Below are 17,312 nucleotides of genomic sequence, written 5' to 3'. Positions count from 1 at the left end.
CTCGCTGGCCTGTGAGTGAGTGTGTATATTTAGCATTGTGGGGTCTGGGCTCTCGTCCTCGTCTGCTCTGTTAGTTTGGGAAGAACATTGTGCCGAGTGGAGTAACATGCTGGATACTCACTGCATTAATCTCCGACGTGTGTGTGTGTCTCTGACGTTCTATATAGGTGTGGTTTGTTTAAGCTGTCCAAGTGTTGCTTTTAATGCCTCTAACTTAAAGTGTGCCTGTGTGTGTGTGTCCCAGGAGCTGATAAGCAGGACTTCTCTGGAGACTCAGAAGCTGGATCTGATGGACGAGGTGTCCTACCTCAAACTGAAGCTGGTCAGCATGGAGGAAACACACACCAACACACACCCGCAGGATCCCACGGACAAAGAGCAGAATAAAGCCGAGGTATGGAAAGTCAACAAACCTGTGTGTGTGTGTGTGTGTGTGTGTGTGTTTAGAGCAACTCATTCAACAACAGCAGAGCTGCTGTGTCCTGGCTCCAGGGATTAACAACTTAAATGCTGCTTGTATTAAAGTTGCTGTAGGCAAAGATCTCTGCTGCATTTGACTGAATGAAAAGTTTCCACCCATATACACATATATACCACTGATGTAGTGTTGATAAAACCTGAGTACCAAATAACACACGATTTATGCTTTATTGCAGTATTGGATTCACAAGATTTAATGTGCTTAAGTACCTTCATTTCTAAGGTATTATCCTCAGTTGATTAGCCAGAAACAGACATTCATATCTTGCTTGTTTCTCAATGAAATGTACAAAAGATGTACTATATCATATGGTATATACTGCTGTTGTGATAATAGTGAAATTTAGTTCAGACAGGAGAGAGATCAGGAGATCCCTTACTGCAACTTTTTATCCAGTTTCATCATCAGGTTGAACTTTTATTTTGTCCAACACTTAAATTTAAAATCAAATACCAAAATTGATGATATTATGTGTCGGGGCTTCCCACATACTCATTTATTTGTGGCGCCATGATGAAAACATCTGCTGTTGGACTGTTCATAAGGAGCGCTGTTGGGATCTATATATACCATTCCGTTTTTTTTTAGTGCTCCATACTCTTGGAGCACAGAGTGTGCTCTAGGCACAGACAGAGCAGCAGAACTCCAGGCGCAGTGAAAGTGAAACTTGACTGTTCATTCCACTGGACCTAAAACTTTGCCTCTGCAGCAGCTGCTCTTACCATCCATCGATCTGATCTGATCAGCTCCGATCGGATCGACTGATTAATTATCCAACCCGTAATTCATAACTCGAAAAAAAACAACAACCTGCTGCCGAGGGAAAAAATGAACTCACGAAGAGTTCTGCGCGTGCTGCGTTCATGGACCCACAAAAACCTCAGAATTAAGAGAGAGGACACAGAGTGATACACAAGGACACACAGGCAAGAAAAAAAGGGAAGTTACTGCTAGACATCGATTCTAATTCTGTGGGAAACTCTTTGGAGTGGTGTTTTTGGACTGGAAGAACTTTTTCAGAGTTCTATGAGTCTCTCTTTTTGTTGTGTCCACTTCGCAGGAATTAGGAATGATGGCAGTTCTTAGAATGCCATTTTGAGGTACTTTCTTAGCTCCTATTTCAGAGTAGATATTCTCCCAGTACAAGAGGGAACATGAGGGGCGTAACTGTACAGTGATTGTCCAGACATCGTAAGTTTACGTTGCCTGGTTGATCTCAACCTATGTAGCACCGATAACTGCCATTTAAAAAAAAATGTTAGTTGTGTATACCACAAGATACAAACAACAACTCGTTAAGAAAAAAAAATGGAAGAACACATGGAGAAATGGACCAACAGTGAAGTCCATGCTTTTCTGAGCATATATGTGTCGATGAAAATACAACCCCACATTGATTTGTCAAAGTGAAGTGGCGTTGCTATACCAACCACTGGCTGACTTACAGTACGTCTTTTCAGCGTTCCTATTGGCAGTGCAAATGCAAACAGAAAAAAGCCGTTGAAGGTATGTAATTCTCAGGGGAGCCCAGTGGGCATTTCCTCTATTAGATTGACAATGCAAAATAGAAGCTAGTCACTGAAAACGGCATTCTCAGAATTACAATCGTTACTAGTTCTTGTGGTGTAGAAAAAATAAAAGCGTGGCTCTTAGAACTATGACAAAGTCCCTGTGGTCTAAAAATGCCTCTTTCCATTAGCCAGCTGTACTTCAGTGAAGTTGGTAGTTAGTGAAGATGGTAAACATAGCTGATAAACATCAGCATGTTAGCATTATCATTGACAAGACATTAGCATTTAGCTCAAAAGACGGCTGTGCCTAATTAATTACAATGAATGAATTAATTACAGTTGCTGTCCTAAGATCTTCTTTGTTACTTTGTCTTCAGCTTTTTTTTGTAAAGGCTTGTCATGGTGCTACCATGGTGTGAGCTTGCATAATGAAACAGTGTTCCTTTTTATGTTGGATTTTGTTAAGTTATTCCTCATGCTAACATCTTATGTTTACTCCAAACAAACATGCATTGCTACAGCTGGTGTAAAATGCACCACTTCCTGTATGGGAGAGGAGACAGGCAACCACTATCCATTTGTTCACCCCCAAATTTGACTCCATGGCCACAGCCTTGGTTGGATCTCCATTCTTTGGACCATCCATAACAATACAGGGAAAAAAAACAAAACAGTTTCAGCTCCCACTAGAAACTCCAGTTTTGGTTCCCAGTGCCAAGACCGCAGTTTGAGGTTGTCACAGTTGTTGTCTTTCAGGTTTGGTTTTCCCAAGAATGCGATCAACAAGTCCTTTCCCACAGCTCTCTGCCAGCACTAAGTGAAATTCATCCAGTAAAATCCAAAGTCTAAATAATCAGTTAATGATGAGTTATCCCAACACAATATTGTAGTCCAGTCTGTAACCCAAATAATAAACAGACGAAAAGTGAAAGCATGCCCCCCATCCAACTACACTGGCTCAGGTTATAATGAAATATGTCTGAATGAGATTCACACTTCGTTGTTGAGGATGTGAAACAAACCAGAACATATCAAACAGGCTTTTCAGACAGTTTAACAACACCCTGCAGATGGCCTGCCTGACACACAGCTGACACCAACTATAAATTCAACACTATAATAAATATCTGTCTTATCTGAGTATGAAGTCTTACCAATCAATCTTATGTCCCTCGAAATACAATACTGTATGTAACATTAAAGGCCCTGAAAAGATATTCTCTCACTCAGTGGTGGGTTCCTACATAAACACATTACTCCTCGTGTTTCTCAACTAGAAAAGGTGATGTCTCAAAATCAGAATTCAGCAACATTTGAATCAAGGCTAATAGCAGTGGCTTATGTTACCACTGTCTAGTGCTGCACGATTAATCTAATCGCGATGTCAGGCTGTGCGATTACATAACCGCACAAAAGGCTGCGATTTAATGTAAATAAATGTTAATGTGTGTGCCTGGTGTGTGCAGCACGTATGGTCAGTTGAACACCCAGTGTGTAGTAGTGACCAACACAAACACTGAAGAAGAGCATGAGCACGACCATGACCAGGCTGAGTTGGTGGTGAAAGAAACACAACGTCTATTATATGGCGATACTTTGGATTCAGGTACGGCGACATTGAACAAAAAGACGCGCTGTGTAAAACTTTAAAGGTTATAGTCACCCCGTCCCACGGCAACACGACCAGGCTTTATCAGCACTTGAGACAGCACAGAGAAAAGTAGGAAGAATGCATGCGAGAGAAAGCCAAGCCAAGTAACGTTAAAGACAAAGAGACAACTGAAAGCCGCCAGAGCCTCATAAAACAACAAAGCACAATTACGCAAACATTTGTAAGTGTCACGCCATATGACAAGACCTCAAAGAGGCACAGGGAAATCATGGACTCCATAACAAACTATAAAATAACAAATGAAAAACTGAGCAATTTTGCTCGGGTTTGTCCCACTTGACATGCTGCTGTATTATGTTACAGCCTATTCACTTCCTGGAATTTGTCATTTATGTGACAACGCCTGAACACAACACAGGCAACTGTGTGTGTGTGTGTGTACGGTGCCATGCTGCGCTGCTGTGCGAGCAGCGTGTTTGACTGTGCGTAACAGCAGTCTGTTGATGGTCATTTACACTGTCCATAACAATAACTATGTCAGGTCAGGTCAGTGCCCCCCTCATATAATGTAGGGGAAACACTGAATCAAGCAAGATGACTCATGATACCATTTATTTATTATGTTGTAATCGCAATCGCAAATCACGATATTGTCCACCAAAATTGCAATCACACATTTTTCTCAAATCGTGCAGCACTACCAATGTCAGTCAAATTTGATCAAACCACATGCACCATATTAACCACATTAGCTGAGTTTTTGTGTATTAACCATATTAAATACATTTGTAGGATGTTTTTTTGGTACATTAACTGTTGCTTATTATATTGTGAATGTTTAATGTAACCAAGAAAAGCTTAATGATTCGAAATCAAGTTGTGCTTCAAAATAAAAGCACCAGTTGTTTCGCTTTGATTTATTTAATTTTAACAGTTTTTTATGTAACTTTGTTACAACAGTACTTTATTAACCTTATTATAACAATACTTTATTTGACTTTATTATAACAATAATTTATTTAACTTTATTACAATACTTAACTTTATTATGGCAGTAGCTACTTTATTTAACTTTATTGTAACTGTAGTTCATTTAATAATTTTGTATTTTAGTAGTCTACAGTACTTTAGATGAGATCTTAACACATTGTGATATATATTGTGTATTGTGATATAGCTTATAAATATCATGATATTCTTTTTTAAGCCATATCGCCCAGTCCTAATATCTACTAGAAGCACAATAGCATTTCAGTCACACTACCTGCTATGCAACTGTGATTGTGAACAGTGAACAGCAGAAGTTGTTTTTTTTTTTATAGTGAAAGGCTCTGTGTTTTCTTCTGTCAGCGCCTCTGTTCAGGTCAGCAGTAAAATTTGTGCTTCAGTGAACATAGACGGAGTTACATTAAAACTGTGTTTCTTAGTTATCACACACACAAATAATGGCTTGCACTCCCTCTCTCTCTCTCACACACACACACACACACACACACACACACACACACATAGACACACACAGACGTGCACGCCCCTTAAGTCTACTTGAGCAGTCTTTGCTTGTCTTCACTAGTTTCTTTGTGGAGACTTTGTTCATTGTGGCACCCAGCTGCTCCCCACTGGCACCACAAGATACTGATGCTGCTCTTGTGCTTTAGCCCTCTGCGTGTGTGTGTGTTTGTGTGTGTGTGAGAGCGTGCGTGCGTGCAAAGCTATCACAAGGCATCCGGCACCCACGGCCATGCTTTGATTGAACAAACACGATACAGCATTTCTGACATGCAGAGGCCCAAGTTCTGCACACATACACACACACACACGCACACACACACACACACACACGGATGGAGCGCAATGAGCATCAGCAGAAGTAGACAGAAAGGGAGAGGCAGTGAGGAGAGGGCTGGACATGAGAGGGCGGACAGAAAAAGAACAGAGGGACAGGATGAGAGACAGTGACAGACACATGGAAAAATAAAAAATGACAGGATGTACTGTGGAAACATCATTTTTTTGTCCTGCAGTGGCCACACACAAAGTGAATATGCAGGACATTCACACTAAAACTCCCGCAGCATGGCACTGTCAGCAACGTCTGCCTCTGTAAGAAACGCAAAGTGTAATCCAACTCCTCTTCTAACATTTTCTGCTTCTGCAAAGCTCACGTGGAATCCAAGATTCTGAACTTAAGAAAAAGGAAAGTTATCTTAACTGTGGATTTAAAACTTCTTTTCGGTCATGTGAAAAGGTATCCTTTCTCCCTTTTCAGCAGGCCTTGTTTTCCAACTAAGGAGTTGGCAGCTTGTTGTGAGGCTGCAGCTTTTATTTGTTAGGATTCATGGCCAATAGCAATGTTGTAAGAAACTGGAATTCCACTTTAATAAGACATTAATGCTAGTGGCTTTGGGAGACTGTTGCTGGTGCTGTAAGCTAAATGCTAATGTCAGCATGCTAACATTCTTACAATGACAATACTGACATGCCGAAGCTAAGTTGGTAAAATGTTGTTGGTAAAATGTAATGTGTTGGAATGCTAACATTGCTAATTATCACTAAACACATAGGGGATGTCATTAGTTTTGCAGATATTTTTAATATTTTTATTTTTTAAAAGTATTTTTAAAGTATTTGGCTGATTAAACATTTTAAAAAAGCTATTAAAGAATATGAGAGTATGTCATGCAATTCAATATCAATTCAGTTTCATTTATAAACCCCAATATCAGAGATCACAGTTTGCCTCAGAGGGCTTTACAACATAAGACATTAAAAACACCCACCCAAAAACACTGTTTAAAGGGGAAAAATGGGCCATGTTACCTCCGTTACCAAAGTGTATGCACTCCTTCCAAAAACAAAACTACAAGTTTACAGTGTCTAGGTATGCGAGTGGAGGTATTGTATCAAGGTCTGTAAGATTGCAACCTGTCCCAAAAAAATGAACAGGGCGTGACATCAACTTGAAATTCTCCATGGTGGCACCAGGGGAAAAGCTAAGGGATCATCAAAGTTATTAATCCTGAGGGGAACATGAATGTCCAGTAAATTTCATGGCAATCCATCCAATAATTGTTGAGACATTTCACACAAAACCATGAACATCAACCTCATGGTGGAATGAAAAGTCGGGAACATTAAAGTCAGTTGACTAATCTTCTGGGGGCCATGAATGTCTCTACAGACATTATGGTAATCCGTCCATTAGTTGTTGAGATATTTCTTTCTCCACCAAAGTGGTGAACCAATTGCCCAACCAACCAACATTGCAGATAAAAACAAGACAGTGTGCAGTTCTACAACACAGTCACTGTCTTTCTTTGTCTGTTCTGACTAAAGTGTTCTGGACACAGAGGGGCTCAGATACAGTATATATCCAAGTAGATACAGTATATATCTAAGTAGCACTAGATAAGAGTCCTGCATGGGTCCAGTTTTGCAAACCCATACCTGCATGCACCTGAACCCAAATGTTACCTTAATTATCTTTAAGTCAAACCCGGGCCTGTCCCAACCCATGTATATACTGTAAGTCCCGCGTCTCATCCCGTGATTAAACCCATTGACCTTACACCTTTTTGTGTAATGTATTGTCTAGTGTTGTCACGATACCAGATTCTTTGTTTTTGTACCAATACCATTATGAATTTCGATACTTTTCGATACTCTTCGGTACTTTTCCTAAGGAAAAGTCCTTTTGGATACAAACCTTTAGAACAATAAATAGCAGGGGTGTAACGGTACCAAAAAAATCATGGTTCGGTAAGTACCTCGGTACGGACGTCACGGTTTGGTAACTCAAATGTTTCACCAAGTTTGTGTTCTCTCGTGTTGTCTCCCTTTGCGAGGCAGACTTTCTCTTGTCTTTTTTCACGTGCGCCAGCTGCGGATGTTGATACAGGTGTTGTCATACACACCACTTGTGCAATCTGTGCTCCAATAGGAACAAGGAAGGCGTTTGTGTGCATAAATGAATTAAACAAATGAATGAATTGAATCAATTTAAAAAGTACCGGTATTTTCCAAATGCAGTATAGTACTGTTTGGAATACTCTAGTACCACGGTACTATTTTAGTACCGGTATACCGTGCAACACTAGTACTGTCCCATTTAGATGTGCAAAGCACTTGCTTAGTCAGCTCCCTCTTGCTGCTGATGTGGTTGCAAATTGACACAAAGATAGTCAATTTCAGATTAGATCAGGCAGAAGCTGCTGCCTAGGTTGGGCTCATGTGATTATATTTGTTTTCATTGCTGCCCACCTGCCTGCCTGCATGTAGTTCATTTATACCTGAGCTCATACCATACATACTAGGCTCAAGGGCGCTCAGGAAAGAGCTGCACTCTCTGTTTCCTTTAGTCTGATTCTCTAGCTGGTTCAGGGATCACTATGTCTCTGAGCTTAAATCTCTACCACCTGAATCTCAACATCAGTTGTGCCTCTGGTGTCTAAAAGAGCTGTTTTAACATCAACAGGTTGATGCTTAGTTGGTGTAGTTATAAGATACAGTGACTGATGTTACACACATGCAAACACACCCAAATCCAACATATCCGATGTGGAGCGGTGGTGTTTTGCTTTGGTCATGTTACAATGGCAACTGACAGGGGTCTACATTTCTGTCAGCAGTGTGTGTGTGTGTGTGTGTGTGTGTGTGTGTGTGTGTGTGTGGTTTGTAACAGCTGCAGGGCTCCGTTCGGCTGGCAGGAGGAATGGTAGGCATCCATTCTGAGCATTCCTGAGGGCCAAACACTTTCACCTCAGGAAACCACTCCAACACCACACACACACACACTCACTGCTGTCTGATGAACACACAGAATGACTAAAACACCAGCTTTTCAGGAACAAATGGATGACCATGCATTTTTTCTTTTGTGTAGCTGGCTGTAAAAGTTGTAACAGGCAGTAGACTCAAGAGAAGCTTTGTGTGAATTCTTCTGTCTACCCAGATGTCTGTTGTTCCTCTCTGTAAGTCTGTCTGTCCGTCTGCTGTCTCTTTCTGTCTTGCGCTGCTTGCTATAAACTCTATTGAGCTTAAAGATGGTTCACATCAAATATATTTTCTGAGGGACTTTTTTTCAGCAAAGTTAAATGTATTGATTTAAACAACACAACAGTCCATCCATTTGCCTTTCTGAGGAGTCTGTGGCTGCCTGGTAGCATTTGTCCTGTGAAACATTTTCTGATGCACCATTTATTTAACTGTATCCCACTTTCTTAGCTGATAAATGGTTTTACATAAATAAACAATATTGACGCTGGGGTGTCGGTGGCTTAGTGGTAGAGCAGGCGCCCCATGTACAAGGCTGTTGCCGCAGCGGCCCAGGTTTGACTCCAGCCTGTGGCCCTTTGCTGCATGTCACTCCCTCTCTCTCTCTCCCCCCTTCACGCTTAGCTTTCCTATCAATTAAAGGCAAAAAATGCCCCAAAAATATCTTTAAAAAAAACAAATAACATGATATGACGGCATTCCATATTTAATGGATCCAGTGTGGACAGAGAGCATCCGATGTAATGCGATGCAGCGCAATAGTCTGTCGCTCACATCTAATTAGGATATGATGTCAGGTTAGCTAGGTAGCTAACATAACACTACATTAACAGAGAGCCTACTACACAGTTAACAACAAACTTACAAAGCATACAGTGATATTAGCACAAGACTGACCAGCAACACTCTGTGTCCAGCCAATCTGCTCCCACACATGGGCTTTTCTGTCTTTGTTGTGACAGTAGTCTAGCTAAAGAAGCGGTGTCTGTGTCACCAGCACCTTTCTGAAAAGTTCAGAGATTTCAAAGTAGAAACGCTTGGAGTGGCCACACAAAACTTTGCACTTTGGAAAGAAAAAAAAAGAAGAAAAAACACTGGATTTTCTCCAGGTGGCTGCATGCAGCCATATGCATCTCCCCTCATTGTGAAAAAAACACCATGTGGACAGAAGCCTTATGAATGTCGCCAACATGATGACAGAATACATAGCAGGGTTTTCCCTACCATTCTCAGCCTTGGGCTGAGGTGTCATTTTCACTGAAGGGGGTGTCCAAAATCCTCTTTATGTCCCCTCACATTTTCAAAAACATATTTTTTTAAACTACAGATATTGTGCTTAGTACACCACTGTTTGGCCAGCTGTCAGATTCTGGTGAGAATGTGAACTGAGCTGCTGATTTTGCTCTAATACACCCATATGGAAAAAAGCCACAGAGAAGTAGCATATTTGATATATGTAGTACTCTATTGGCAGAATTTAGCATGATGACCAACTTAATTTTTTCCCAGACCTTATTTTTTTAAATGTAGGAATTGGGATTCAAATCGCAATGTTTTTTTTTCCCTGTGAAAGAGCCCCTGACCCCACTGTTTTTTGTGGCCCACCCACCTTTCAAACCAAAGTTACACCCATGAACTTGGCCACAGTGTCTATGCTGAATGACTATGAAAGAAAAATTATGCTGAGACAAGTTTTACGATCATTTCTGGTCACACTGCCTCTGTTCTCTGCTCACTGTGTCTCACACACACACACACACACACACACACACACACACCACACACACACACACACACACACACACACTACACACCACACACACACACACAATTCATTTTCCAAATTTAATGTCTGAATTCTTTTTTAAAGTTAAAAGTTCATTGCTCATATAAGATGACAGATGGTGTTTGCCTCCTTACCTCTGCTTTCCAAACTCTTCTGGACCGTCTGCTTTCTGCAGTGACCCCAGAATAACCTGAAAATAAACTCATTGTTCTCTTCCTGTCTGTCCTCACATGATACCAAGAGAGAATTCGAGCAGAAAGACTGAGTGTGTGTTCAGTGGTGTACTCAAACATGCATCTCACACTATCCCAACAATGTGAGACAGTGAGGCACTACGCCTAGCCTGCATCTGTCTCACACACTCTCACCACCCAAACACTAACTCATTTTGTACAGGCTGAGGATAATAAATTGCATAGTTGTATTACCGCCCATGGAAAAAGGTATATGTTTGTATTTAGGGGAGTTCCTTTTGGGTTCCTTAGTGGCGTTGTATGGGTTGTGTGTCATTTGTGCTGCTGATGGGTATGTCTTCTCACCCTCATGTTAAGAAATTTCTTTATTTTACAGTTTCATTTCCTTCTTATGCAGTCATTTCTGATATTAATAACCCTGTAACAATGCAATATGTTGTTCAGATGCTTTTAAAATTTAAGACGTTTTGAGTTTTCCCAGTAAAAGCCAACAGTCCTGCAGATATGGAAACAGGCATTCCCAAATGTTAACTAGATTAACAATTATCATGTCTGATTCTCTCCTCTCCTCTCCTCTCCTCTCCTCTCCTCTTCTCACAACTCACTTTCCTCCCTATCCCTTTCTCTTCATCACTTCATCTCCTCTGCTGCCCTTCATTTGTCCTCCACCCCTCCCAGTGTGTGGTAAATTTCATCAGTGAGCTTCAGGAGCAGATGTGCAGGTTTCAGGAGGAGATCAGCACTCGTATCCAGGAGAAACGGGCCCTGGAGGAGAGGGAGGCCCAGCAGGGGGAGCCCGGAGGCAGCCAAGCCCAGGGCCACGGCCCTCAGGTCGGGTTAGCCAGCTCAGACCTGAGCCTGTCTGGCTCTGACGCCCAGATGTACAATGGAGGACTGAATGTACACGTAGGGAGACTTGATGGATGAACTCATCTTCCCCTTCTCCCCCATCATTTCTTTTCCTCTTCTCTCCTCCCTTTTTAACCAGTCCACACACCACCCGGTATTTGGATATTTCCACAGAATCAAACTAACAACCTCTCTTGTGGTGTGTCTGCAGATTGTGTGTGTGCACTGCAGGATGTCGGGGTCACGCTCTACTCTGGTTCTTGCAGACATGGAGACTCTAATTGATTTTCCAAATACTTTCATACATTTGAGGGGTTATTAAGGCTGCTGAAGCTTAGTCAGTAACAATATGGTAAAAAAAAAAAGGAACCCTACAATTAGGGATGCACCGATTTATCTGCTAAACATCGATATCTATGATATTCACTTTGTTGACTGCCTGCACTTGTTGATTGCTATCAGCAATATGATGACATTCACCAATGACAGTGACCGATGTGTTTTGTCATGTCACATAAATTTTGCATGCTAAAAGCAGGATTTACTAACTGTGTCCTGTCGTCCAGGGGACAATATAAAACATATTTGGGACAAACAGAGATCTCGCCCCACAGACAAAAGGATGCAATAAACTTAATATCAGTGCTTCAGGGGATGCACCCTAGCTGGAACTAACAGATAACAGAGGATGTAACAATTGTAACAACAAGTAACAATAGCATTAACATGGCAATAACAATCATTTACTGTCTCTGTTATATGGCAGCTGATCTCATCCTGTTCTCCCAATGTACAGCCATTGTCAGCCACAGTTCAAGTAGCTGCTAACTGCTATCAGCTACTTTTTAAATCTCCTGTGGTGGGTCGCACGCATAACATGTTCTCAAAACGTCACGCACGTGCCACCCATGGTCCCATCCTGCTGTTTTTTTTGTTTTTACACAGATGTTGTGTCAGTGCTGTTAATACCTCAGATGATGCCTTAAAGGCGAGACAACTCTGTCCCTCCTTTTCGCAACTGTACCTTTTATACAGAACAGCGAAGTGGCATAGTGGCATGAAATTCCTGCCTTAGAGAGGCAGTGTAAATGGGGCTATTGAGTTACATTATGATGCATTTAAGCTATATTCAATTTCAATATTCAATATTCAGTTCAATTTAAATATACTTTATTTCAAACATTTAAAAAATAAGAAGGTAATGAAATTTCATCCCAAACTGTCAGTAAAAATGAGTATTGGTCGAAGGCAAATTATAATATAACAATATTATGTTCAATGTCATTTTGTAAAATTGAGTTTTCAGCAAGAAACTAGGGTAAATAGAGCTATTTGAAGGATGTTTTTACAGCAATATAAAACAAGTGTTAGAGAGGGAATTATGATAAATAGTAAGATATATAGTAAAAATGCTGTTTTTTAAAAGATGTTTTTCATGGGAAATAAAGTTATATTAAAGGATGTTTTATAAATTAGTGTGATTGAATTTGCCCTAGTTCAAAGCTTATGTAATGAAGGGCTAAATAACTGTTAAAGAGTTGTTATTTATTCCCCATTTTGTGCCAGGAAAACAAAGAAATATACACTTTAAAAAAATGTTATTTTAAACATCAGTATCAGTCCACAATTTCATCATTGGTGCATCCCTACTTACAATAGCAACATACTCATAGCTATTGTAGGGTTGTAAGACCTGTTGTTACTCCTCAAGTTTTCGAAGCATTTGTAAAAAGAAACATTTTGTCTTTATAAATCTTTTAAATTTGGTTGTGGAGCAGGCATTGTGTTGTTATTTGATTTGATGTGGTTTGCTTGCATGACAGTGGTTCCTCCCTCTACTAACAAAGTTTACATCCGTCTGTTTCCTCCTACACTGACCAGGTGGATGGGTCGTGTTACTGTTCCTATAATGATATTTACTGCTGTACAAGGTTTCCTTTGGACAGTGTCAGTGTTCAGCTGACAGATGGGCAGCCTGGGCAGCTTTCAGTCTTGTTCTGGGTCCTCAGGTTCATCCTTTTCCTGGTTGTTGATAACTGCACGCTGTGGTATCTGTTTCAGGAGGATCATGTTTCCTATATTAACCACTGTACTGTTGAGTCCCTGGGTCCTTTATAACTGCACTGAATGCGAACCTGATGTTTGAATACCCTCCTGTTTATATGTTGGCATGTGTACAGTTCAGTCATGATTTTAACTTTGAGATGGGTTTCACATAATTTTCAGATTTATTAGTTTTCAGAAATGTCAGAACACTTCTGGCTTTGAAAAAGACGTATGAAGTAAAAGAAAGCTGTGTTTTGTTTTGTTTTTCTGCAGGATTTGCTTTTAGAAGTGAAGCAGCTGAAGAGCAAAGTGGAGGAACTGGAGGGAGAGAAGGGCCAGTATGAGAGGAAACTAAGAGCCACCAAGGTACTCACATGTTGCATAATGACCTCACATCTTTGTGATCAGCCAACCTGAACTGCTTTAACATACAAACATATAGGACATATGTTGTGTGCTCTGCAGTGGAGTAATAGGAGAAATATATTTTCACTATGAGTTAGTGTTAAAGATTCCAGCGGTCTGTATGGAAGAGTGACAGAGTTGAAAATGTGCATTGTACTGTACATAGAGAAATGTTAAGAAGAACAGCTGCAGGGTTCATTTGGTCTCATTATATCAGATCTTTATCAAAGTCACGTGCTGTGCCTATAGCCTGCATGGCTACAATCATTACAACAACATACATAAAACTGAAAAGAACATTTTGGTATGATGTGAGTAAAGCAACCTTACCCTAACCATTTGGAAACGGGAAAGGGACTGCAATCAAAATGCTGAAATTAAAAAATAAAAATAAAAAAAAACGAGCTGCATATCCCTAATAAATTACATTCTTGAACACAAAACTTTATTTTGACATCTTTATTTGAGATAACATATGTCAATAGATGATATAATGCTCCCACTACAGAATCATTACACCATTGCTCACACCATGTATACTGCAAGAATGTGCAGAACAGCAAAGTAGCACATCTTAATAGGTAGCACATGTCGACAGAACACCTGCAGCTCTATGTATAGTAAGGCCCCATGATATGATATTATCATGATACTTAGGTCACGATACAATGTTATTGCGATCTTAAATGTATTTCGATATGCTGAGTATTGGGATAACCTATATTGCAATATATTGCAATAAAATACCTTTTTTCAACTGCAAATTATGTCCCCAAAGGTTAACTTTATCTTTTTAGATAAAACAAATGTTGACAAAGTTTTCAATCTGTTCATCTCACTTCATCATCCCACAGGTCATTTTTATTGCAACAAAATGTATCTAGTGGACTGAAAAATATATTGATTGTATTATTTTAGTGGGCTACCAAAAGTTTGATTTGTATTTGTAATATTTAGAATTTATATAATAAAAAAATATATACTCGCCGTGCATGTAGCGATACAATATTGTCACAAAAAAAGATCATGATACCATGTTGTATTGAATTTTTCCCCCACCCCTAATGTTTGGTAGAATTTTTTATTTTTTTTTTTAACCATGGAAAACTAAATTCTTTTTGGCAGAAATTCTATAATACATTGCAATACATTGTATGCCAAAGTTTGCCATCCATTAGCTGAGATAATTTAATAAGAGCTTCAACCTTTGCCGCTGTTACTTAGCACCACAGAAATGGCGGCACTCCAAGATGACGTAGCACACAAAGCAGTCACTGCATGTATCATGTCGTGCAAACTAGATTCCTCCAGAAAAAAGTAATTTCTTGGCCATTTATGTGTAACTGGTTTTCTAATCTGTTGTATATACTTATGCCTTTAAATGTCAAAGATTGTTTAGGGAATGTATCATTGTAAATGCAGAGCAGCTGTATGAAGGGGGGCAACACAACACCGTAGGCTAATTTAAAGAATTCAGTGAAAGACTGATTTCAGGATTATAAGATTAAAATTGCAGTAAGTCATTTTTGGCTTCATAATGATGGACCAACAGGGTTCAAGAGGTTAATATCTTTTGATTAAAAAAGCATTCCTCTCCTAACACATTGTTTGTTATTGCAAACTGCCATTGCTTTCTCTGTGCTTACAGTGCTTCCTCCCTCCTCTCCCTCTTCCACTCTGTATCCTCTCTCCTTCTCTATTAATCCCTCTCCTCTCTGCTGCTTGCTCTCTCCACTTTTTTCCGCTCTTCTTTTCTTTCTCCTCATCTCTAAATCACCACCCATCATTACCCTCTTCCTGTGTCTCTGCTTTCTCTAGCTCTCTATCTCTTACTCTCTTCATGTGTGTTACCAGTCGCTCATGACCCAGCTGTCCAGCCTCAAGCTGACTGTGGAGCACACGCAGCTGGAGAAGCAGCACTGGGAGGAGCGCTGGCGCAGCGCACAGGTGCCTCCTCTTCCTCCTCCTCTTCTGCCTCTTGTCTTCTTGCTCGTCACTTCTGTGTTTGTTCCTTTCCTCTGATTAGTGCCAGGTCCTTTAGCTAACACTCTGCCTCCCACTGTCTTCCTCTTTCTCTACCTCTTCCCCACCTGTGCTCTCCTTTGCTTCTCCACTTCCTCCTTTTCTTCGTAGTTTCCTTATTTTGCGCTTGCAGCTCCTCTTTTCTTCATCCTCCTGATCCTCCTTGTGTTGTTGGTCTTGTGATGTGTTGCTCAACTTCAATCACAAATATTCAAGTGAGAAGGAATGGGAGACAGACAGACAGACAGACAGAGGGAAAAAGATAAGTGGTAGAACATTCTGATTTTGACAAGGTATGCAGTATGTGCTCACATGGTAGTGTGAAGAAGAGGAAAAAAGGGACATCCATGCTGCTCCTGCTGACTTTCTCTTTCTTTCTGTTTTCTTCATGAGTTTGCATGGATGATGTAAGTCTATGATTATGATGTGTATACACTTGTTTGTGATCATGCATATCACGCCCGCCCAGTCACCAGAAGAAAATGTTGGGATTGTAGGTTTCTACAAACCACAAAAGGTTACATTTGCACATGTCATGTGTATCATATTAACATTTGGTAAGGGATGTAGTATGTAAGCTGACCTTGTCATCAGGAGGAGGAGGGGATGGTGAATGGTGTGTCACCCAGGCAACACACCTGCCAAGCTGCAGAACGCTTTTAGAGACTAACAAACAACAAAAATGGTTGTGATTTAGCAAGATATTGCTGTGTTTCCAGCGGCTTTTTGGACACCAAATGTTGGTGTTCTGTAGCAACCATTTGCAGTTTTTCCAGCTGTTTTTTTTTTAGGGCCAAAACCAGACCTCACTGCTTTTCCAGTATATACTGTGGCCCAAATACTAATGTTTTTTTTTTTTAACCACAAACCTGCCAGGATTGTGCCCCCCAAATGGGGTATTTTAGGCCAACACATTATAATTTCCGAACAATAACCACACGTTAACTACAGCATTTTTGAAATGTTAAGTTTCAATCCACTACATGGGAACGTGTTAACATTTTTTCTGACAATTGGGTCGATCACTCATATTAGATCATTATTGCCCATCTATCAAAGTGTGCGCATAAAGCTGCACCAGGTGGTTTTTCAGTATGATGGCCTCAGCAGGCAGTGAAGTGACCATTGACAGATGCTGTTCAAAGTGGACGAATTTAATCATAATTTTTGTAGACCCTACAGTATTTAGTGTCCTTCAATTTACCAAACTAATGGAAAAAAGTCATTTTTTAGGAACATACAGAAAACAAACTAATAGGCCTACCATAACTCAGCCCACTTCACTACTCTGTCTTGCTTTTATTGCAGGCTTCTAGGCATCTTTGGCGTCATGGCTTTTATTGTTAGGCAGCTGGAGGAGGTGTTAATTTGGGTTTATAGCATACCCCCAATGTAAACATGCATGCCTGTGCACACCTGTTCTCTGCTGTTGTTCTTCAGCTGCTTTGTCCCCATTATGTGTTATCCTTTATCTTCAACTCAGATTAGGTTGTTAAGCTAGATGCAAGCAAAGTCGCAAGCTCAAAAATAGGACACATACATGCACTGGTGCGCTAACTCAGGACTTTGCGATTCATGGTCAGCATTTAGCCTCTAGGCCCCCAGGGCACTTTGATACGGGTAAACTGTTTTG

General features: G+C 40.4%; 1 protein-coding gene across 2 annotated transcripts in view; it reads left to right on the top strand.

The window, feature by feature from the left end:
- The window catches only part of ppfibp2b (PPFIA binding protein 2b), a 148,088-nt gene that overhangs the window by 94,766 nt on the left and 36,010 nt on the right, over nucleotides 1-17,312 (top strand). For both annotated transcript variants that reach the window (XM_033634515.2, XM_078168256.1), the window contains exons 6-8: nucleotides 245-394; nucleotides 11,036-11,263; nucleotides 13,526-13,618. In XM_033634515.2, the coding sequence (XP_033490406.2) occupies nucleotides 245-394; nucleotides 11,036-11,263; nucleotides 13,526-13,618 (471 nt within the window). The remainder of the gene's footprint in view (nucleotides 1-244; nucleotides 395-11,035; nucleotides 11,264-13,525; nucleotides 13,619-17,312) is intronic.

The sequence above is a fragment of the Epinephelus lanceolatus genome, chromosome 5 (genome assembly GCF_041903045.1).
Source record: "Epinephelus lanceolatus isolate andai-2023 chromosome 5, ASM4190304v1, whole genome shotgun sequence".
NCBI lineage: Eukaryota > Metazoa > Chordata > Actinopteri > Perciformes > Serranidae > Epinephelus > Epinephelus lanceolatus.
The sequence above is the reverse complement of the archived record's forward strand: the minus strand, read 5'-3'. Positions and strand labels throughout refer to the sequence as shown.